This window comes from Pangasianodon hypophthalmus, chromosome 11, assembly GCF_027358585.1.
Source record: "Pangasianodon hypophthalmus isolate fPanHyp1 chromosome 11, fPanHyp1.pri, whole genome shotgun sequence".
In the NCBI taxonomy this organism is placed as follows: Eukaryota; Metazoa; Chordata; class Actinopteri; order Siluriformes; family Pangasiidae; genus Pangasianodon; species Pangasianodon hypophthalmus.
The window spans coordinates 15,269,205-15,294,534 of NC_069720.1; the positions used below are offsets into that span (position 1 = coordinate 15,269,205).

The window sequence follows — 25,330 nt, forward strand, 5'->3', positions numbered from 1 at the left end:
CCTGAAGTACACCCTGCTCTGCATTTTAGTGTGTTCCCTGTTTTAACCCACCAACGTCACCTCAGGAAGGGCTATTAATTAGCTGAATAGTTAATTCAGATCTGTTGGAAATAGGGAAAACACTAAACCTTGCAGGACAGGGGGTACTCCAGGACCAGGGTTAAGAACCCTGAGTAGACTAGTGTAGCCTTATTTGGCAAAAATGCTTTGTCCTCATTTCAGTTATAGGTTTTCACTAGAGAGATTTTTTTAAAAAAATAAATTTACCGTGCATTATTCATCAAGTCTACTTTTTATCTGACACAAGCTTAAGAAGTGTTAGAGGGCATGGTTGTGTGCCAGGGCTTACAATAGTCCCTCAGGTGTGTGCCACAAATCTGGCCCTCACAAAAATCAGCAAAATTCAGCAGGTAGGTACACATTTTTGCACACTCATCTTTTAACCATCTTTCTTCTGTATTATACCTAGTTTCTCTCGTGCGGATCTCAGACAAGCCATTCATCTTCTCATCCTAATGTGAGATTCTTCTTGTGAGGGCCTCTCTGCCCCCAGTGTCTGGTATTTCGCTGAACTTTATCCACCAGTTCCAGTGTGGCTTGCGGTAATACAACCGTGACCTGATCCAGCCTGTTCCCTGCAGGCCATCAGCTTGGCTAGCAGTCTGCTGCCATTTACACCTCGTGAATACTGATCACATTATGGACATAGATTAATTAGATTAAAAATGAGTGTGATGTCTTGCTGGGCATCAAGAGGTGTAGGCCATACTCATCAAACCTCAAAATCATTTGAATCCAGTCATGCAGGCAACTAAGGAGCAAGGTCTTGGGTATGTAATGTTAAAATGAGATGATATTTCCTGCACTGTTGGTCCCACTGAGTAGTTTCAGTGACCCTGCATTCATGAGTTCCTCAGTGACTTCTGGATTCATTTAAACACCAGGGGTTCTTTGGATCATTAACGTTTCTCTTTCAAGCATTTGTTTTGATATCTTACTATGTGAAGCCCCCTGTACCCCAGAAGCAATATTCCATTACACCAGCTGCAAATTGTTGGCAGATAGATTCACTGTAACTTACGACATCATCTACTCTGTCTAAAAACTGTTCTCACCCTCAGAAGCATCTAGCAGACAACAAACATTACTGACAGATTAGCTAAGCTGTTCATCGAGCAAGCGAACTGCCTGCTCTGTTATTACTTCATCTTGCATGAGAACATTTGTCTACTATTTGCTAGCCAGTCTCCAAGCAATCAAACTTGATGAATGCCTGAAAGAGAACCTTGGTTTACAACCAAAACCTTGATTCTCAGATAGCATGTGTGACGTATCTCACTGGACCATCACCCTTTGTAGAATGAGGACCACGTGTGTTTATCAAAACTGAGTAGATGATGTCTTAGGTTATAGGTCAGGTGGAAGTCCCCCTTCAGTGACACAAGTCATTTCTGCCAACCAGTTCTGATTGGCATGCTGGAATGTTGCTTCTGGGGTCAGTGCAATGTCCCATAAGGAGATAACCTCACTCATGCTATTAGAGAACATGAGTTATCACCAAAGTTCTTGGCTTCCTAAAAGGTTCTAGTTGGATAACTCTCTGATAGAGTGGAGTGGTAATGGTAGCTTAAGGCTGAAAGTCACTAGTTAGAAGTTTGTGAATGCAAATTCTGACACTACCAAGCTTCCACTGTTGGGCGCTTGAGAAAGGTACATGTCCTTCACCTGCTCAGCTCAATTGGAAGTTACTTTGTATACAAGAGTGTGAATGATATGGAAGCACAGCCTAGTGCAATTTACCATAAGCAGACCCCACCTTAAGCTGAATAATATTTAGTAAATGTGGACCTGTAATAAAGAGAAGAGCTCTTTCGTCCCAACAGATTCCCTCCCCCCAAATTCAGGATTTGACTTTGTCTATAGTAGCATTTTAGGGGCTTTGATTTGAAGGTAAGACTCTCTTGGTCTTGAGAGCTGCTTAATTGAGACATGACTTTGACTCCAAGGTAAGTGACTTAACAACAGTGATTCATAGTGACAACTATTTACCTGTTAGATGAATATAAGATGCTAAGTAGTGGGCATGTGACTTTATACTCTCATGAGGCAATTGCCTGCACCCTGTGTAGTGTGCACTATTAGCACCGCAAAGTGGCTTTGTGATTATGATGATTATCTGCTATTAGTGGGTCCCCTTTTGGGCGGTCCATATGAGGCCAGAAAACTCCAGATGCACTTTTCAGTATTGACAGGAACAGAGTGCATGAGTCTGTTTTAGCCAGCCAGAAGACTTGCCACAAACTGTTCATTGGGTTACAGATTTCCCAAAATACAGCTGTAGATTTAATGTGTTTATTGAATGAAAAGCAAGGTCAGGATTTACAAATGGTGTTGCAACCAAAATGCTCTGCTTTGCATTTCTATTTTTGGCATCTGAATTTGAATATTAATAATTCCTTGTTGGGAATTCTCTCAACAAATCTGAAGGATATGTAGGTGAGAGAGAGAGACTGAGAGAATGGAGTGCGTTCTTTTTACATCGTCATGGAAACAAAAAGGCAGATTTGCCTCCCTGTTGTTCTACTTGTGATCACTGGTAATTAATTATGATTGTTAAGCTCTGAGGCAGTTACCCCTTGGACAAAACTGTGTGTGTGTTTTTGCACATGTGTCCACAAGCCTATTCTGCCATTCTCCAGCAGCTGTGAGTCATCTGAATCCCTTCCTATTGTTTTCTGTGACAAACGCTATGGAGGGATCGTGTGACCCCAAGCCTGAAATAGCAGCACGATGGAATAACCAGCTAAAGTAATTAGTGGCTGAACAAACAGGTTATGAACAGATACCGAGGAGGGGAGGGTGTTCAGGTGAAAGTGAATCACTTGTCCTTGGGGAATTCTTTCATTGCTCTTGAATTCCCCACAGACATAACCGGAGATCATATACCACTTTTGAAAGCCTGTTGTCACTGGCTTTTTGAAGTCCAGCTTGGGTTTTGTTGCTTTAACATGTTAGCAAGGGAGCAGGTCCATCACAAATGACCCTAATGGTAACTAGACAGGAAGCACTCTGCATGAGCCTACAGGCCAGAGCAGGCCTCTTTCTGTTGCTGTTGGTGTCACCATCCTCACACTCTTTTTCTTTTTTTTTTTTTTTTTTCCTCTTTCTTTCTTTCTTTTCTTTATTTATTTCTCACACCTTTTCCTCTGTCTGTCTCACTGTCTATCTCTGTCTATCCCTCTGTATTTCCTTTCATCTCTATCTTTTGACTTTCTATCTTTGTCTTTCTGTCTCTTCTCTGACTGTACCTCTCTGTGTTTCTTTGTCTCTCTTTTTGTCTCCTTCTCTTTCTGTTTTTCTCTCTATCTCACTTTGTCTGTCTCCCTGTATCTCTGTCTGTCTCTCTGTGTCTTTCTCTCTTTCTGTCTCGCTATCTCCCTCTTGCTCTCTATCACTTTTTTGTCTCTCCCTCTCTTTGTCTTAGTCTCTCATTCTCTGTGTCTCTCTCTATCTCTCTGTCTCTCTCACAGTCCTTTCTCTCTCTCTCTCTCTCTCTCTCTCTCTCTCTCTCTCTCTCTGTCTCTCCAGCTGCTGTCATGTTCTGCCTTTCCGTGAACAGACTTGACTGTGCTCTTGTGTGGCATTTGTAAATGCCTTCACTTTCTGTGCGTTTCTCCTCATCCACATCTTCATGTTATGAGAGAAGACAGGCCTGCCAGTGCAGTGGCTTCGGCTCTCAGACAGCAGGAGAAGATGATGCTGTGCAACTCTTATGCACATGCACGAGATGCACAGTTTAAAGCTCCTGTCAACTTATTTTCTTCATGGGCTCCTTACTGTTCTCCGTAGCTTCTGTAGTGAAGTTCCCACTGCAAAAGAAAAGATGCTCTTGGTTTTTTATGTCAGAATTTTTTCTTTCTTTCCACCATTTCTTGTGGTCTCTTCAAGTTGGGCAGTGCTATACTAGGAGAAGGTGTCATCAGGTAAAACTGTATATGACTCAGAATTAGGAATATGCTTACGTCAGCTCTCCCTGAAAGTGGCTTCTTTGTTACAAAATGATGATCAAGCTGGCATTTTTAACATTCAAGTTTTTTTCCCCACAATTCACTGTTTTTAGTAACCTATGCACAGTCTATTTATTTACTGTGTATGACAAAGAGGCACGATTCTGGCAACAGAGCAACTGGTAATCTGCTATGATGCTGTAAAGCAACAAATCCTCTTATACATATTTAGTTCCTACCTTTGTTTATACCCCATACAGCAACATTTATTGCTCAAAAAGTGAAGAAAAGCCACAGTCTCATTTCTTGGGTTCGACTACGAAAGTAACCCTGATATGTTTTACAGTAGACTTTACACTGTAATTTGGCTAGTCATATAAATACTTGATACTTATTAATGTTGATGGCCATGTGTTACCTTAAGTAATTATAAAATTACTAAAAGAATCCAGGGTTATCACCGTTAATATGTATTAAGTACTAACATTTTTGGTGCTCCGTGTAAGGATAATTCATGACCTTCAGATCGTAAAAGTTGCAGCTCTTTAGAATCAAAATTTTTTTTTCAGATATTTGAAACCTTGTTAACAGAAACCACTGTGCCTTTGTGTGTTGCTGTTTATGTACAGTGTTACACATGCAGCCTTGATACAGATACAGGTACAGATACAGGTTCCTCTCATTGTGATTATGAGCAAACAGCATTATTAACAGCACCACGAACGCAATCTCTTCATCCCATATGAGTCCTGAGAAGAGAGCGCAATGGATTCAGCCAAATTATAGAATCTGGCATTTTTCCAGGAGCTCATTTCGCACAGCGATGACACCCTACAAGGATAAGCAGGTCACTGAGGACAATGAAGGCTCACTCTGCTGTTTACAGATTAGCCTGGCTGCCTCACACAGCAGCATAATCTGTCAAAAACTAGCATAAGGACCCCTGTTCCCCTTTCCTGACTCCTCACTTATTTGCAATCATCTCTGTGGATGCTGCCAGATGGGTCATGTTGTTTACCACTTGACCTACATTGTGCTCTTTGCTGTTCGATCTCTCGTTTTTTTCCCTCCAGTAGGTGGGAAGTACTTCCTTGTTGTGCATTTTTATATTGTGTGTACTTAAGTACATACATTTTGAGGTTTGTGTTAGTCAGATGTATTTCAGTCAGCCACTTAGACAGGTATAGGTATATGATCTTATCTGGTCTTCATTTACCTTTTCCACGGCCTTCACTCTCTAAGACTTGTGTAACTATGGCAACCCTGTGCAGCTCTCCAGGCTCTTGAGAGTTTATTAGTTTATTAAGTTTAAAAATAATACGCAATTAAAGTACTGCTTACTGAACATCTGCTCTTGTACATCATGTAGTTATTTACTTGAGCAGCTCTTCCCTTAGGGTTCTCCTAATAACTCCAACAAATTCAACATTTCCTTAGAGAGAGAGAGAGAGAGAGAGAGTGTGTTTGTGTGTGCGTGTGTGTGTGTGTGTGTGTGTGTGTGTGTGTGTGTGTGTGTGTGTGTGTGAGAGAGAGAGAGAGAGAGAAAGAAAGATGGTGAGAACACAGTTTCTGGGTGATTGCAGGGCACTGAAGGTGAGATCTGACCACAGATAAACATATTAAAGACCTGGATGGTTGGTTGTCATTCTGTAAAGAGCCTCCATACTGGCAATCCCACTTCAAACTATAAAATGGATGTAGTAAAAAACATATGCCTAAAAAAACAAATACAGAACAAAAATGTGAAAATGACACAATTTCATGCAACGGCAGTCACTGTTAAATGCTGTGGCAAGGTATCCATATAAAAGTACATGTCGTGCTGAAAAAAAAAAGAAGTTACTGTTGTAGCCAGGCGTAATTTATAAATGCAAAATAATATGTGTAGACACTCTTGGATGGTAAGAATGTTTCTAGTCTACACAAACTCTAAAGAAATGAAACTGTCTTTGATTCTGTCATATATTAAATAAAAAGTGAATTATTAAAGAAAGAAAAATGAGAAAACGCATGCGGTAGTGCACCTTTGTTGCCTTTCGAAGTGCCTCGTATGTGTACGTAGTGCTGTGATGTACTCATAAAGACTGCATTTCCCATGTGTCCTTTCTGTTGAGTCCCTCAGCGGGCTCAAGTGTTAAGCAATGTACCACCACCGTAATTATCATCTAATAGTCATGCTCAAACATGCAGCCATTGATGTAGCCTTTTATGCTGAGACCTGTTTCACACTTCTGCTTATAATAATTAAAGGATTACTCCAGCGTTTTTTGTTTTTTTTAAACCTAATTTTGATTTACTGCCTCTGTAGTGTATACACAATTTAAACTGACTGAATTTCAGCACATTTCCAAACTTCCCAATCTTCATGTATGTTGTGTAGGGCTTTGAATTTTAACATTGAGGTATGCTGATGTGAGTTATCACTCTGAAATATGCCAAAAGAGCAGTCTACTTTTTCTTCCCAATAAAAGCAGATGAGACCATCAAAATATGAATCTGGAATGATTGACAGTTGCGTAGGTGTTGTATGTATATTATACTCATTTATACTACAGTAAACACTTGGTCTGCCAGCAGCTTGAACATTGCTGTACAGCCTGCATCAAATTAACCATTTCATGCATAACTGTTTTAAAAATGTGTATTTTATATAAGAATTTCAATTTTATCTTAATATGACTATAAAAAAGTAAATTTGTCTACTTGTGGGAATATTGTGAGTAAAAAAGATTAAAACATTATCCCAGAAAAAAAATCCTATGTGTTTGTAAACAAAAATGCTAACATTCATGTCATTCAAATAATTAATGATGACCAGAATTATAGAAAATATCAATTTCGAGTAAATTATAGCTGTATTTTTGACATGCAAATACAGTTTAGTTGCATGATGCAGCTGATTTCAGAGTTTAAAAATCCATCTTCATTAAAACAAACACATAAATTAAAAAAAAAAACTAAGGCGTACATTGGAGTCTGGCACAAAAATGTTTAGGATTCTGTGAAGAAAGCTTGTAAAGATAGGAGAGACATGCTGCACTGAGAATGACAAAAAGTCCAGAGAGCAACAGAAATCAAGATAATGGTTTATGTAAAATTATTTAACTTGATTTAATTATGTAAAATTAAGTAATTGTCTCGAGTGAATTCGGACATGAATTGACTATCCAAAAGTGTGGACGTTGCACATGAAAGGGTTAAAACGCATGCTTTGTAAACTAAAACCTGTTGTCCATCCTAAACAAATCATCATGCTACACAACACTGGCTATTAAACCACATTGACGGCATGCTGACAGATGAGTTTCCAACCTGTCCAGGTGAGCAGCTGTTGTAGACCCGGGAGACCTCTCAGAAAGCTCTGAAACAGCCAGCAGCCAGTGCAGTCCTCCTGCTTTTAATTAACCATGTGCCCTCATCTTCACGTCTGATAAATTTATGATCATGGTGTAGAAAGGTAAATTTGAAGGTTGACGTAAAGTAGATTTGTTCTTTATACTTCAGTAAGCATTTGATCAGACGACAGATGACAGCCGAATGTTCATATCACATTATTTATTTATGGACACAAGATGTAATTACACGTATCTCAGACATTTTCATCTAAGCAACTGTTTCACAGCCATGCTAAAACAATCATCATGAGATTTCCTGAGGAGGGGGGTAGGAACTCCTGTCCTGCCACTAACTGTGACCTGGCTTGTACTGATTCGCCATGTCCAAGGCAGTAGAGGTTTTAAGGCGATTTAAGCACATTAAACTCTTATAAGCATGAAGGGCAATTCACGCTGAACATGTTTTTTATCTTGTGCCTGTCAAGACGTTGACATTTACACTTGATTTGGCGCACGCTTTTGTCCAAAGTGACTTACAGTAATGTAGAGCAGTTGAAGGTTAGAGTCTTTGGCATTCCTGGGACTCAGTGTTTTTATCGCTAGCCTGGAAGCATAAGCAAAAGTTAACACATCATTTCTCTCCACTCGCATATGTGTTTAAAGCATAAACTCTATGGGTTCATTGGAATCACACACTCCCACATTCTATATTTTGTGGATTACTTCTACAAGAAAAAGCTACAGACAACCCAAAATACATGGCATGTTCGCTGCCTGCAGTTTGATCAATTCAGGGTCAAATCGCTTTCTCAGGTAGGTGGATTGGCTACTCTAAATTGACCCAAGTGTAAATGAGTGTGTGATTGTGTGTATGTGTGGTGCCCTGTGACAGACTGCCATCCCCATCCTAAGTGTATTTCCGCTTTGTACCGAGTGTTTCCGAGATCCACTGCAACCCTGACAAGGATAAAGTGCTTACAGAAGATGATTGAATGAATTAAATGTGCTTCAGGAATTTGAAGCTATAGTGACTAGGATCATCACTCATGTGCATCAGACAGCTTTTTGTTTCTGATTGCTAAGAACTCAAACACATCCACTTCAGCTTATGACAAACTAGAGTGAAAGCAACACAGCAGTGTTGTAATGTTAACACACTGAGAATGGTGTGTGTCGAAGAAAGCGGTTCGCTTTTCTGCCTCTTCTTCATAATAGCAGTTTTTCCTGTCGTTTCTCAGATGACTTCAAGCTTTTTTGGTAGAATAGTTTTTAGGCTTGTGTATGAGAGGAAAAGGGTCTGCTGATTTGGCGTGTTTTCTCCTGGTGACACAGCTAATAACAAGCCGTCAGTGCGATCACACACAGCGTGCTCATGCATTATGCATGAACAAGATTAATCTATCTCCATGCTAGCAAAGCGCTCAAGCCTTCATCCTCCTCCTCCTCCACTTCTCACCTTCTATTTTGTTGCTTGCCAGGGCTGGCCCTTATGATCAGGCTAATGCAGCTGTTTGTCAATTTCAATTATGGCCTCCTTTGAACTGTACGATTTCACCTAGGGGAAAAATAGAGGAGGTAATATCCTTCCTGACATTCAACCCCTCACTGTGTTGTCTTCTCCTTTACTCGCTTATCTTTCTTTCTCTGTCACCTCCCTTTTTGCCCTCTTTTGCTACGTTTAGTATTGCCGCAATTCGTATTCAGCAGTGAAGTCTTAAAAAAAAAAAAAAAAAGTAAGCTGTAATGCATTGACAATACAATTACAGTGCAATAGAGTACAGTAAAAACTGCAAAATAAATAAATTTGGATAAAGAAAAAATTGTACTTTCTAGTTCATTTCCTGCTAAACACAACAGTAAGACAGATCATGTTTACACCTATAGTATTTGTTTCCTGCGTTTTAAATCTCAGTGTGATCCCTATATCACAAATTAATGTGCAGATCAGCTCATTAAATGAGATAATGGGAAAAGATGGTTGCTGCATCAAAAATAACATTTTTAACTGTTTTATTATTTTCTTTGTGACTTCAGCTTTGTCAATCGTGGACCATGAGTGTCTTAATTTAATATATATCATGGAAGCAGTTTTGGTCATCAGACTTATACTAGTCTAGATAATAATCCTGATACTTGGGTAGCAAGGAACGCCCAGATATAAAATAGGTTAAATCAACATTTATACTGTATAATTTGTATTTGCTTTATTGAATTATTTTGAATTAATTAAATCTCAACATAATGTTATATACAGACACTACTTTTTCTACTTTTTCGGCATGCATTTAAATGTTAAATTAATTCCTTTTTTAAAGAATTAAAATAACAACCCATTTTTAATTTCTTTCTACTTTCTACCCGTTTCACCACAAAGTCTATAAAACAAATATTCATGAATTCAAATATTAAAAAAAAAAAGCAGTTCAGTTCATTTCGGTGTGAACATTTCAGAGACAACCTGGAAGTACAAGTATGTTATTCTACAGGCCATTCTCTGGGTAAGATGTACTCTGGAACCTTATTCTAATTTTATAAAAGATATGATATCCCCATGAATAATGGAATCAGCATACACAGAAATAAATTTTGAGTGATTTAAAATATTCTTAAATTGTAGCACCTGGAAAATCTTGCTGTTTTTTTTTTTTTTTGAGCTTCCATGTCATCGTCCTTTACCGTCACCCTCTTGCTATTTTTAAAAAGAATGATCTATATTAACAATACAATGACAATCTTTAATCTATACTTCTTGCAACTAGCTACCCAGTAATTGCTAATACATATCCAAATCATTCATTAATTTTAGCCCCAAAATGAATCTGTAATAATGGAAAAACGAAATGAGAAATACCAGAGCTTTTTGTAATATTTTTTGTTTTGAAATGAAAAACAAGATGTTTTGAAAATCTTATTTGCATGTAATTTTTTTTTCCATTTTGAAACAAAAAACAAATGCGAACTACATGGAACACGCTTTCTTTTTTTTCTTTTCTGAAAAGAAAGACACATTTGCCTCATAACATTTTTGTTATGAGGGTGGAACAGTGATATAAGTTATAGGTATAAACCTCAGCAGATTTCTCTGACCTGCTCAAACAGGATTTGCTCAGCTTTAGCTCCTGATGGGAAAACTAGGACCACCACTGATGTGAATCTATATTTACATATCTCTTATTGAATCACTGTGTTTGTCATTTCCTTTGAAGTGCTGTATGTGTTCACCAGTTTGGTCCCAACCTGACCTCCATACCAGCATTACAGTGGCCTTAGTATAGACACCAATTGGACGTTCTGGATGGAGATCATTGTTCAAGGGCTCCCAAGTGGCCCCACTGTCCAAGAGGTGTGTTTCCCAACATATTGTTGGGAAATTGCACTTCTTTAGCTAGTGGTCCAAGAGAATGTAGTTAAGGATGAGATCCTGTGTGGGTGTTAGGTTACACAGCAGCTGAATGTGCTCTCATCAAAGTGTGTTCAGCTGCTCTATTAGTTTGTTGGAGGAAGATTGTTAGACTTCCCTCACGGTGGTAGATGTCATGGAATGACTGCGACTAAATTGAGATGAAATTGGAAAAGAATAAGAAATTGTTGTACCAGTAACTACACAAATGTAGTTTAACGGAAGTTATTTGTTATAGTGTTTTTTGCACCTGCTAAGGAAATATTGTGGCAGATTTGGCTTGGCATTATCATTACATGGTGTCAGAACTGCATAGCCAAGCAGGTTATCTCTCACTCGTGAGCCTTTTTGACAGCCGTGCAGTTTTCAGACCTTCTGAAGACAGAAGCCGCCTGGCTTAACCCCTGCTGAGAGCGATGAGACCACAATCGATACCTTCACGCTGTGTCCTCACTATTGAATCTTCTAAACCCATCTGTCCCTGAGTAATGATGTAAAGGCTGGAAGCCACTCATGGCCAACGTAGCCATCCGGCATCTCCCAGCACGGCTCGTAGGAACGGTGTTCACTCTCAGCTTGCTTTTCTGAGAGGTTCATCCTATTCCTGTCGCAGGCTTGGAAGTGAGCTTTTATCCCTACCGCTGATGTGTTGTCAGGCTGATTTTAAAGGGCTGGCACCCACTGAGGGAAAAGACTATGCATCAGTCATGACTTTAATGAGACCAGAGCAAGCACTGTGGGGGTTTTGAGTGAGAAGCACTGTTAGTGTCTGTAATGTGTTTTCTACAGGTCTCCAGACATGGATGAATTCCTCATTGGCAAATTCAATGCGAGGCTCAAATCGCTTCAACGTTTTCATGACCCCAGTGCTGCTGTCATAAAATGGGATAAGGAAGTGGGAGTTTGAAGTAAAATTTGGGAGCTATAGCACTAAAAGATCTGTCCCCCATTGATGTCAGTCTGGTCTTAGGCACCAGCAGTGGACCAGTATTGCTGGACCTGGGAGTCTGAGCATGGGTATTTACTGTAGAAGCTCAGAGATAACACAGAGTGAGGCCATAAATGCGAAGTTTGTAAATGAGAAGTAGGAGTTTGTATTTGTTTCTCTGATATGGGTAGCCAGTGTAACTGTTGGAGTATGAGTGAAATGTGTGTTAAAAATTTGGTACGAGTAAAGACTCAGCTGAATTTAGAATAATATCACTGATTTCTCATTGCAGAGATTTTCTAGGAACTTTGCAGAAAAGATCAGCGAGACATCACTTTATAGAAGATATGGTTTATTTGCAGTGATAGGCCAGCCTTTGGAGAAACAGAGAATAGAGTGTTAGGCTCACAAGTAAAACAGAGAACAGAACGTTAGTCTGTTATCTAGTCTGGCTCTGCTGACTGGTGGCAAGGGGTTATATTGGACACAGAACAAAGCATTTTGGTGTGAAGTAGACAGGCTGATAGATTTAATGTTAGATGTTGATTTCTTCTCAGTCAGTGGAGAAATGCCTCCACCAGAAGTGTGAGTTGTAGCAATCAGCAGCTGTGAGGTTACACAAGTGAGATAACATCCAGGCTATTAAACACCCCCCTTCAAAACAACACCCAGATAAAATCAGAATTAAAAAAAAAAAAATAAATAAAATGGATAGTTTTGGTTCTAAAATCTGATTGGCTGAGCACATTCAAAGCTGTTGAAAAATCCTTGATATATGGACACCTGTGACCGTATCCCAATAACTGAATTCTGCATTAATGTGCCAGGTCTGTTTGTGAAATACCTTAATATTTTTAATATTAATATTTATTTTATAAATATTATCTTAAATATATCTTAATATTATTTGGCTTAGAAAATAAAATGTACAGAATACTTAGCAGAAGAATTGTTTATTGCAAATATTATTAATAATAAATTAAATTATTTATTGAACACTGTTTTTTTTTTTTTTTTTATTATTCCTTTTATAAAAGCAATAAGCCAATACACTTCATGTCATGTCTAAGAGCACCTTGACCAATAATAAAATTACAGTAACACACATCCTCTAGTGGCTTATATCTTTTATATAATGTTTATTGTGCTTATTGTGTATTATTTTATTTTGTAATATGTACTTTTGTTTTGTCTTATTTTTAGTAACTATTATGAAGCATTGTCATTAACAAGTATGCTGCATAAATGTGACTAAATTTTAGTCAGTAAAGAGTACTTAATTACAGAATAATCTGAGTAATATCTACACCTTGCACTGTGTATCTGAGATGAAAAAAGCAGCCTGTGCTCTGCTGTGTCCAATCTCTCTGTGGAAACCTTACCAAGGTGAGCCTGGCTCGGATCAATAGACATAAAGGACACCAGTGTTATCTTTATCCAGATGCAGCGGTGAATCAGACAGACCAAACCTGATGGCGTTTGCTTCCTCAAGTCAGTCAACAGAGGTGTTCAGTGATGCATTTCTTAAACAAAGCCTATTAGCTTCAAGTTTGCTTAAACAGTTATGTCCATGTGATAGTTAAAGATGTAAGTGCATTTTTTTGGTGTTGACTTTTTCCATTTAAGCGATGGTGTGGTGGAGGTTATGGGTGTCTGGGACTGTATCACCATGCACAATGTGCACTGCTCTGTTTATTTATGAACACTATTTGTCAGTAACCCAGCATTTATGAGGCAGCACTCAAAGTAGCATTTCATTTTCATGCTTACTGGCAGAGAGAGAGAGAGAGAGAGAGAGAGAGAGAGAGATGCAGGAGGCTGAGGAGGACAAAGGCACAGGAAAAGAGAGAGAAAGAGGAGTTGAAAGAGAGAGACTGAAAGGAGAGAATAGACAGCCCAGTGAACATTCAATCACATACCATTGTGTGATCAACCCCATACTGTGGCAGAATTGCAGCTTGAGTCCTTCATTGGTGTTAAAAACTCAGCTTACAGAAATAACCAAATCAGCCTGACATTGCGTTTAAACTAACAGTGTAGATCAGAAGTATCCTATCTTATACGCAAAGTGCTGGTATGGAGGCAGGTTTTTGTTTCAGCCAAGCAGGGGCCACATAGAGAAGACAGAACACCTCTGCCACAGACCATGCATTACATGTTATGTATATCCTTTTAAATAATCTTTGCTTTACTCTCTGCCTTTATCAAATGTAATCTCAGCTTACTTTTGGTCCAAATGACCGTTGCGTTATTTGATGTAGGAACAGGGTTCTAAATAAATTTTAATAAATTCAATTATTTTCACAATTTAAAAATGATTTCGTAAGTTAAAAAAAAAGGAATGTGTCCAAAACATAATTACAGGTAATTAGTTTCCATACATAGGGGAAATTAACACTTTTTAGCAAAACGTCTTCCAAATTTTTTCATAATTAGTTCATATTTTATATATATATGTGTGTGTGTGTGTGTGTGTGTGTATATATACAGTGGATATAAAAAGTCTACACACCCCTGTTAAAATGCCAGGTTTCTGGTGATGTAAAAAAATGAGACCAAGATAAATCATTTCAGAACTTTTTCCACCTTTATTGTGACCTATAAGCTGTACAACTCATCTGAAAAATAAACAGAAATCTTTCAGGGGGGCGAGTAAAAATAAAAAACAAAATAATGTGGCTGCATAAGTGTGCACACCCTCTTATAACTGGGGATGTGGCTGTGTTCAAAATTAAGCAATCACATTCAAACTCATGTTAAATAGGAGTCAGTACATACCTGCCATCATTTAAAGTGCCTCTGATTAACCCCAAATAAAGTTCTGCTGTTCTAGTAGGCTTTACCTGACATTTTCTTAGTCGCATTTTACACCAAAAGCCATGGTCCACAGAGAGCTTCCACAGCATCAGAGGGATCTGATTATTAAAAGGTATCAGTCAGAAGAAAGGTACAAAAGAATTTCCAAGGCATTAGATATACCATGGAACACAGTGAAGACCATCATCATCAAGTGGAGAAAATGTGGCGTAACAGCGACATTACCAAGAACTGGACGTCCCTCCAAAATTGATGAAAAGACGAGAAGAAACCTGGTCAGGGTGGCTGCCAAGAGGCCCGGCTAAATTTTGCAAAAACACGTTTGAAGTCTCCCAAAAACATGTGGGAAAATGTGTTATGGTCTGATGAAACCAAGGTTGAACTTGTTGGCCATAATTCCAAAAAGTGTGTTTGGCGCGAAAAGAACACTGCACATCACCAGAACAACACCATACCCACAGTAAAGCATGGTGATGGCAGCATCATGCTTTGGTGCTGGTTTTCTTCAGCTGGAACTGGGGCCTTAGTCAAGGTGGAGAAAATTATGAACAGTTCCAAATACCAGTCAATACTGGCACAAAACCTTCAGGCTTCTGCTAGAAAGCTGAAGATGAAGAAGAACTTCATCTTTCAGCACGACAACAACCCAAAGCATACATCCAAATCAACAAAAGAATGGCTTCATTAAAGTTTTGGAATGGCCCAGCCAGAGCCCAGACCTGAATCCGATTGAAAATCTGTGGAGTGATCTGAAGAGGGCCGTGCACAGGAGATGCCCTCGCAATCTGACAGATTTGGAGCGTTTTTGCAATGAAGAGTGGGCGAATATTGCCAACTCAAGATGTGCCATGCTGATAGACTCATACCCAAAAAGACTGAGTGCTGTAATAAAATCAAAAGGTGCTTCAACAAAGTATTAGTTTAAGGGTGTGCGCACTTATGCAACTACATTATTTTGTTTTTTTATTTTTACTCACCCAACCTAAAAGATTTCTGTTTGTTTTTCAATTGAGTTGTACAGGTTATAGGTCACATTAAAGGTGGAAAAAGTTCTGAAATGATTTATCTTGGTCTCATTTTTTTACATCACAGAAGCCTGGCATTTTAACAGGGGTGTGTAGACTTTATATATCCACTGTGTGTATATATATATTTTTTTTTTCTCCAGAGAGCCTTTAAGAATGCCTTTGACAAGAGAAGAATGTATTGAAATCATTCTCATGGCTGGATTAGGAAGCTGTTGCAAGGTTGCGATGGAAATGCATTTACATGCATAACACCAGACGTATTAACACGAGTTCATCATGAGTGGGAGAGACGACTCCGTGTGTGTTTACAAAGAAGTGGCAATTGTGTAGAGGATGTTTTGTAAATAAAGTTACATTTTACTAAAAAGTGTTAATTCCCCCTGAGTATGGGGAGTTTTGGGAGACACTGTATATATTGTAGTGCAGTACCTAGGTTCTAGGGTGCCATTCTGTAAAGCCCTCTGTAGTGAGCCTATATAGGGAATAGGACACCATTTAGGATTAACTATAAGTGAGTAAGTAAGTAAATAAATAAATGAATGAATGAATGAATAAATAAATAAATATTTATAAATATTTTTTCTGTGGTTTCACCCCTAAAATACTCTAGTCGTATCTTCATGGCTTCAAACTGTGCATTTTGTCTTCAGCCACTCTAAATAAGTCACCTACTCATGCCTCTCTACTGCTGGATAATGCTGCCTGTGAACTAGTCTGTAATTAGGGAGCCTCCCCTCGTTCTGTGCAGAAGTCCACAGCACAACGATTACTACAGCACACAGGCCATGTGCACTAAGTGCTGCCCACGGACTCCTCCGCCTCACTGCACACTACACATCTAGTGAGATGATGAGGGGCTAATGCAGCCCTTAACACGGCCATGAGCCGAGTATTATCCCAGCTGATTCAGTGTGTGTTTATTTATAGTGCCATTAATTTGTGATATGCTAAAATTAATGGGGTAAATGTGTTTGTGTGGGTATGAATGTTTTGATTAATGTTCCCAGTGCAGCGGTTTTTCTGAGCCCTGAAAACACAATCTGCATGCTGACTTGTGAGTAAAGCTGGATAGAATTTGGTAATATGAGAGGGTATGATAATGGCTGTCCTATTCACTGTATAGTCCAACAGCAAAATGTCTCACAAGCCTTGTATAAGCAATAAGCGGTGTGAAATAATGTATACCTTGTGTTTATTCATTGGCTACATTAAAGTAGAAAAAAGTAGCGAGAATATACAAAGAAAAGTTTAAGATTGGACCATTACCTCAGCATTGACTTTGTCAAAATACAGTGAGTAAAATGGATTTTTTATTTATTTATTTATTTTTATTTTTTTGTTGTTGTTGCAGCCATGCTTTATTTCGTCTTTATAGTTTTACACGGGTCGCTGATGTAATGGTGCATTCGACTAAAGGTCGTAACTCATAATTTCAAACCTCCAACTTGGCAATTTTTCATCCTTTGAGGATGAAAATATGCCATTGCTCATCACTGGTTTGGTGGCTAGCTTGTTGCTAACAAAATACAAATATGGAAGCATCCATGTTTTTTCCTCCAGTTTGTAGCCCAAACACACAGAGGTTGAAAAATACATAGTTCCAAACTCAACTTCCTACTTTCAGGGTAAGTCGAATGCAGCATGATATCATTTTTACCAGAGTATCTCTGGGATTTTAGTCCCATCCAACACTGTGATGTGATTATGTATATGTGTGTGTGTGTATATATATATATATATATATATATATATACATATATATATATATAGATATATAGATATATAGATAGATAGATAGATACGGGCCAGCAGCTTCGGGTAATGTTCACATCATCAAAATGGGGGATAAAATGTGATCTCAGTGATTTTGGCCATGACATGATTGTTGGTGTAACTGCTGATCTCCTGGGAATTTCACGCACAGCAGTCTCTAGAGTTTACACAGAATGGAACAATAAAGAAAAAACATCCAGTGAGCAGCAGTACTGCGATTGCCTTGTTGATGAGAGCGGTCAGTGGAGAATGGCCATACTAGTTCCAGGGGATGGAAAGGCGACGGTAACTTAGATAACCACTCTGTAAAATTGTGGTGAGCAGAAAAGCATCTCCGAATGCACAACACAAGTCAAACCTTGAGGCAGATGGGCTACAACCGCAGAAAACCATGTTGGGTTCCACTTCTGTAAGCCAAGACCAGGAATCTGAGACTGCACTGGGCACAAGTCTAATGAATCGGATTTCTGCTGAGGCAAACAGATGTTAGGGTCAGAATGTGGAACCAACAGCATGAATCCATCAATCCAATGTTTCATGAACATGACAATGAGTTCAGGCCTTCCCAGTCACTGGATCTGAATCCAATAGAACACCTTTGGGATTTCGTAGAACGGGAGAGCAGCACAATGAAAATATGCCTGAAAAATCTGCAGGAATTGCGTTATATAATCATGTCAACACAGAGGAAACGGAGGCCCTACTCAGTGTTAGTATAGTGTTCCAAAGAAAGTGTCCGATGAGCATCTCTCTCTCTCTCTCTACATATTATATATATAATGTAATGATACAGATACACTTTTGGGTTTGATGCTTCATGTCCTGATATTTACATCTAGATGTGTTAAACAACTTAGAACATATCACTTTTTTTTTTTTTAACCCACCCACTTTTTCAAGTGATCAAAAATATTGGAACATGTGACCGACAGGTGTTTTTTTTTTTTTTTGTTTTTGTTTTTGTTGCCCAAGTGTGCCCTGTCAGATGGATTAAATAATAAATAGCTCTGAATGTCTGCTCTTGGTTTGAGCCCTGGGTTTCACCTATGTAGACTGCATTTGTTGTGAAAAACGATAAACCAACATTCAGAGCAGGGAGCTGTGTATGCCAGAAAAGCAAGCCATTTCGAAGATAAGAAAAGAGAGAAAATCGATCAGAGCCATTGCACTATATAGGCCCTTCTGTTAAAGGAACTGCATGGAAGATTAAACACATGGAAATGAATTTTGGTTGATAAATAACATGATATTTGGTTATCGTGCCCTGAAAATTCCAAGCTGTAACAATCCTAGGCACTAGGCACCTCAACTACAGTCATGGAGAAAAGTAAAGTACATCTTCCTTCAATTCTGTCTTTTTATTTAAAGTTCCTAAGCTCAGGAACCACAATTGTGTGGTCCTGTGATGAATAAAAACATAAAATTGAAGGAGGGTGTACTTTTTTTTTTTTTCCATGACTGTATTTAAAATAAAACCAATCTACTCTTCCACTTCTTTTTCTCATGTTATTTAATAGTTATATAATAATTTTATTCCTATTTCATTTCTAAGTGGGATTCCCATTGTCACTGCTGGTTGAGTAAGTAGAACTAATTAGAGTTTGAAACCCTTCAAGGCTATCATGCTCAAGGTTTTTCAATCATCCTGTGTTTTTGTAGTGGCCATCTTGCCTGGTGCTCTAAACCTTTATCTAGTTCATTGATTCTGGCTGAGAGGATTCTGTGTCGAGGGTTATCGTTTAATCTGACCTCTGGTCAGCGTTATTTGAGGTCGATCGCATCACCATTTCAACCTGGAATGAAACAGAACTGACGGCCAAAGCTGCGCCACTCAGACACGGTTTCTTAGCAGCAAGGGAGTCTTTTTATAGACCTCTAAGCGTCTCTAATTTTCCGAGTGGCAGCAAAAGCCCATGGGTGAAGTGGGAGACGTCCACCGCCATCTGCCTGCTCTTTGTCCCTCACAGTGGAATCCAATTGAAGGTGGCAGACTTTGTTCTGGTGCCTGCTTTGCTTCGCTTCTTCCTCTTCACCTTTCAGCGCCTATGCCTTTCTCCGTTTTTGTGCCTTCTCCTCTTGCTGCATTAGCACAGTTTTTTGCAGCCCTTATGTTAAAGGAACTGCATGGAAAAATAAACACATAAATAGGGTTTGACTTTTCAAGACTGCTGTTATTTGTTGTGACCATAAGCTCTCAAGAAGATAAGTTATCATAAAGATAGAGGTAAAATGATGAAGTGTAAACCTTTCTGACTCGCCTTTCCTTTTTTCTTTTACATTTTCTTATTTAAAAAAAAAAAAACTGCAATGCACATAAATTTGGCCTGAGAGCATGCATCTTTTTTGAAAAGCTGATTCAGAAGCATCTGTTGTAAGCTGTAAGTTAATCTTGTTATTTAATATTAGCAACACATTTATTAACATTTGTATATTTTTCAAAATATATACTTCCTTATTAAGGTGAAATTAATTAGATTGAAAATATGAAACAAACTTTCCCCTTTCCCACAGCTGACCTCACCCTTTGTTAAAATTAGCTATATTAAATTAAATTAAATATAGTGAGTTGATTTTATGAAAAGCAGCAGAGATGAGCAGCTCTGTTACAGCTGTGGGTGGATCTAATTTCAGGGTCTGAAAAATGTAACCAAAAGCCTAAAATAAAAACTAGCCAGACGCATTGCATGGGCTAGAATCATGTTTAAAAAATTCTCCACCTTAAATATACACTGCATTAAACAGTGATAATGTAGCAGTAAAGAAAAGGTTTGAGTACTCTATAATGGAACTCTCTCACAGTGCGATGCATTGTAATTATCATAATCCAATACAATGCAATGTTGCTAAGACAGTACTGCTTCTTTGTTTTTCGATTTAGAATTTGTTCTCTAATAAATCACTCGCTTCTCTATTATCCTCTCCGCTTCCTTGTTCACCTGGCTGCTCCTTGATAAAGCTAATTAGTGGAGCACAAGGACTTGAAATGAAGCAGTCCAGGTGAGAGAAGAAATGCTGCCTGTCTCTTCCTCTCTGGAGTCAGTTGATAAATGACACTTTAGATTTGCAGTGACACATGCCGTTAATTGAATCAAACTGTTCATAACTCGCCCTGTCAAAGAGATTTCGGCCATCCATGTCTGGTGTTAAATGACGCTTGAGAACTTGAAGTGGTCATTTGTTAATGGCACTGTGGACCAACATAGATGTCAGGGTGTGTTTATTGTGAATATGGTTTGTTAAACTGGTTGAATATCAGAGGGGGAGGCCCATTCTTTATCCACAGACCCATTAATCTAGAGCGACATACAGGTTTCCTATATCTAAGGTGTATGGTGTATATGATAATGTCATGCTTGACCATTGACTTAAATTCCCCAGTTTCTGTATTAGGAACACCTGTACACCTGCTTATTCAGGTAATTGTCCAGTCAGCCAGTTACATGGAAACCGCATATGCAGTGCATAAAATCATGCAGATACAGCTCAAGAGCTTCAGTTAATATTCAGATCAAATAGCAGAATGGGGGGAAAATGTGATCTCAGTGACTTTGGCCATGGCATTTTTGTTGTGTCAGACAGGCTGGTCTTAGTATTTCAGAAACTGCTGATCTCCTGGGATTTGCACTAACAACAGTTTATGAACTTTACACAGAATGGAGCGAAAAACAAAAAACACATCCAGTACCTTGCTGGTGAGAGATGTCAGAGGAGTTCATGTTGACACTTAACTCAGGCTGCGGTAACTCAACCACTCTTTACAACCGTGGTGAGCAGAAATGCATCTCAGAATGAACCACATTCTGACAGTCAAGCCTTGAGGCAGATGGTCAACACTAGCAGAAGACCATGTCAGGTTCTCCACCTGTCAGCCAAGACCAGTAATCTGAGGCTACAGTGGGCACAGACTCACCCAAACTGGGCACTTGACTAAACATGTTGCCTGGCCTTTTTCCCATCTTCAGCTGTCCAGTTTTGGTCCCAGGAGATCACACATTTTTTGATGTAAAAATGAACTGTATAATAAATAATGTTGATCTGTGTGACATGACTGGCTGATTTGACAATTGAATGAGCAGGTGTTCCTAATAAAGAGTATATATGTCTGTATGATGTCACTCCTGACCACTGTCTTATATTAACATATCATACAGAGGGTTTGATGAGAGCTGTAGTCTGAAAAATGCCACAGCTACACTCCTGGGCAAACAAATGGGCCAAGCCCAAAATGGCAAATATTGAGCTTTTAATGATCTTAACAACAAAGGTAAAATCATGATAATGATTAAAATGTTTGATGTAAACTTCAAACTAACACATGTCTGGGTGTACAAGATTTTCCAAAAATATCCACTGGGATGCAGCCCTTGAAGGGCCACAAGGCTTAAACATTTAAAGAAATTAAAGGAAACAGCTATCCCGTACTAGTTCCTTTATCTATTTTTTTTTTTTTTTAATTCTTGCTAATTTACTGACCAATGTTAAGATCAATACAACATCTTTGTTGTTAAGACCATTAAAAGCTTAATATTTTTGCCATCTTGGGCACGGCCCATTTTTTTTGCCCAGAAGTGTACATTTAGATAGCATATTCTAAGAAATACCCAAGTATGCTTTTTCTTAAATCCAAAAAGTATTTTCAAAGGGGATGGTGGGAAGGAATTCTCAGGAGAGACTCTCATGATAGCTAAGTAAGCCAAGAAAATGCAGTGTGGCTTCAAGACTACATACTGCTGATGAATAGTCTTGATTGATTGTAAACTTGTAGACAATCGAAGATGCTTTTTTGAAGGTTATTTTAGCAAAGGACTTGCCATCCATTTCCATCTCTGAGCAATTGTGCTGTAATACTGTTTCAGAAGCGTCGTTGTGGCTGCATTTCTGTGCTGACAGTTTGCAGTAGAAGGCAGTAGATACACGTTACACTCATTTCACTGCGTGCTATTGAATGGCATTCATTCCAAGGCTTCGGCTTCAGTGCTTTATTCTCAAACTAACAAATGGCTCGTGGCAGCTATGTGTCTGTCATGCTCACAGTGTGTGTGTGTGTGTGTGTGTGTGTGTGTGTGTGTGTGTGTGTGTGTGAGAGAGAGAGAGAGAGAGAGAGAGAGAGAGAGAGAGAGAGAGAGAGAGGGAGAGAAGCTCATCTGTCAGAGCTGAAGCCTTTTATCTGCAGCTCTACAGTATGTGCCTTCCAGAAGCTCATTCTGGCCAGGAAGCACTTTGGGACAGATTTCTCTCGAGGAGCTGCTCACTTGGACCACTCCCAAACATCCAGAACCGACATGCTTCAAAAAGTCTATCTAAGGATGTCCAGTTCAACATTGCATCATTCAAAAACTGTCTGCTCAAGGCTAATTTTTATGATTAGCTATTTCTGTAATGGCACAAATTCATTGTCATGAATGTCATTTTTGAATGACAGTTGTCATTGTCAGTATTCCCATAGACAATGCACTGAAGTGTGTTTGGAATAACTAATATATATATATACAGTATATATACTGTGTGTGTGTATATGTGTGTATATATATAATATATATATAGTGAGAAATATCTATCACGATTTGAGAATCGTGGTATGATATTGTTATATTGGCCATTCACACTTGATGTAAAATATTCAGTATACAGATGTATTTAGAATATAACAGCTCTATTTAGAATAGAAATAAAGCAATTGCCTTTGAATTTTAAACATATTCGGTATTCATATGAGCGAAAACTTATCTCCATGAAATGCTCTCATGAAATCTCTGAAGGTTAAACTGTGCTAATTCCACAATGAGTCTGGACTAGGGACATAATGTCAACGAGAAAGACATTATTCATAACTAGGAGTGCATAGCATGTAATTCTCTGTCAGGCATTTCAGTGTGGCTTCCTGCATCCTTAGTATATGGAAACCCATCCCTAATGTATCGTGTAATAAATAATTGGAGACATAGGCATTTGATTAATGAGACTCTGGACTGCAAATCTTGCATACCTTGAAGTTGATCCACTGGGGTAACTGATATTAAACATGCTCATGTATAGATAAACCTGCTGGTTTATTATTTACTAGGTTGTTAGACCTAATAAACTGAGGCCCTTCTTTGATAAGATCTCAGTTACTTTGACCGTGGCATGGTTGTTGGTGCCAGACAGGCCATATCTCAGTATTACATCATATATTCCAACTCTACTATTAATACTCATTGTATTGGCGTGTTTTCATTCATATAATGTGGTGGCTTATTTGGTTAGAGGTTGATCATGTGTTAGTTTAACTAGTTAAGTTTAAATTCACTGGTATGTATTCAGTGATGCGCATTAGTTTGATAGCACCAGTACATGTCCCATTGTTCAAGCTTCTGAGATTGGCAAAGTTACTGGATTCTAAGATTACATCCTCTTCATTTCTTCTTTTATTATGATTTGCTTTCAGCAACATGCCCAATTGTTTTTTAGACTGATCTGAAATTTAGTTGCATATAAAATAAAAACATCACCCTGCCAAGTAAAAACTCTAGTTATTGCGAATAACCCTGCTCTTCTTGCATGCCGATGTGCTGACACATTTCAGTATTTCTGAAGGTCTTTAAACGATTTCTGAATGTTTTGAAAATAAACACTGTGTGCGCTTTGTCTTCTTTGTTGTTTAGCTATCAAACGCTCAGCACAGTGAAAAGAAAAGTTGTGCCGTGTTTCTCTCTCCATCAGTCTGAGCTGTGTAAACACTTCAGGATTAAATGTTTATTCTCTTTCTCAAGGACTTTCTGCCTCTCACTTTTGCTTTGTTGACAACAGACATTTCAGCCTGACTCATTCAGCTACAACAAATGACTGTAAGGAGGAAAAGTGGTTTTGTAAAATACCTATACATTGCATGTGTTGACAGTTACGATTATTTTTTGTAATCATTGCAGTCTTACACTTAGTTGCAGTGTGAAATCTAATTTAAAGTAACTTTCCTCTGGCTGACTTCTTTCCACACACTGTACAGTTCTTTATAGTTTATATTTACAGCTGTCATTCTGCTGCAGAATTAATCAAGTCATAATTAGACATTAAGTTTATGGAGAGGAAATACAGTAATGACTTGCTTCTGTGCAGAGGACAGTGGTCATATATTTAAGCACTCTGGATTGTCCTCCATCGTGGTGAAAAGTTCTTAGACCCTGTTAATAACTGCTTGCGCTTATATTTACAGGAGTGAAAGTGCTGTAAATCTCAGTGTAGACTTGGCATCATCCCCACCCACCAATTAGCTTATTGTAGGCTGCTATTTTCAGCTGTAGTGTTACAAGGATGAAGCCACAAGGCGACTGGCATTACAACATGTCGTTTCTCTGTGTTTGGTTGCGTGATGTGACCTCCAGGACTCACCACAGGAAGGTGTCATTACCAGAGACATCCATCGCACCTTCCCCGCTCACGATTACTTCAAGGACTCAGATGGTGATGGCCAAGATTCGCTCTACAAGATCTGCAAGGTGAGCAGTAATACTGGTGGAAGCTTTCTTCTAGAACAAAAATAGCCTTTGCTTCTTCAGCTTTGGCTTCTTCCAGGTTCCTTTTAGGCTATATTTACATTACAGGTTCTATTGCTCTTTTTTCTAGCCTGATGGTTCAAGTTTGCATTTGAAAACCCACACAGTTGTTAAATTCTTGAGTTTGATTGATCAGAAGGTATAAATATTCTATAACAGCAGCTCTGACGATGTAATTCAAATCATAGCTTTTTATTATTGTCATTTCTGTTGTAATAACAAGCAGGAGCCACGCCTGATATTTGACTGAAGGCCAAGACCAACTGACTAAACAGCTGGAATCAGGTGTGACTCCTGTTTGGTTGGAATGAAAACCTGCATCCACACTGGCTCATTGCGGATATGACTAGACAGCACTGGGATAGCCTATTACGTCAGTATTGCGTATGACATCCCTAAGAAGGAAAAAAAAATGACAAAATTGGATGCAGAGTCTGTTTGCTGATGTTAAATCAGTAATACCAAATTAAAACAGTACAGACCGGGGCTTCCAAGTGGTGCAACAGAAAA

General features: G+C 38.7%; 1 protein-coding gene across 4 annotated transcripts in view; it reads left to right on the forward strand.

Annotated features, from left to right (window-relative positions):
- Positions 1-25,330, forward strand: part of rabgap1l (RAB GTPase activating protein 1-like) — a 117,052-nt gene that overhangs the window by 48,603 nt on the left and 43,119 nt on the right. For all 4 annotated transcript variants that reach the window (XM_026919028.3, XM_026919036.3, XM_026919044.3 and 1 more), the window contains one exon: positions 24,650-24,763. In XM_026919028.3, coding sequence (XP_026774829.1) covers positions 24,650-24,763 — 114 coding nt within the window. The remainder of the gene's footprint in view (positions 1-24,649; positions 24,764-25,330) is intronic.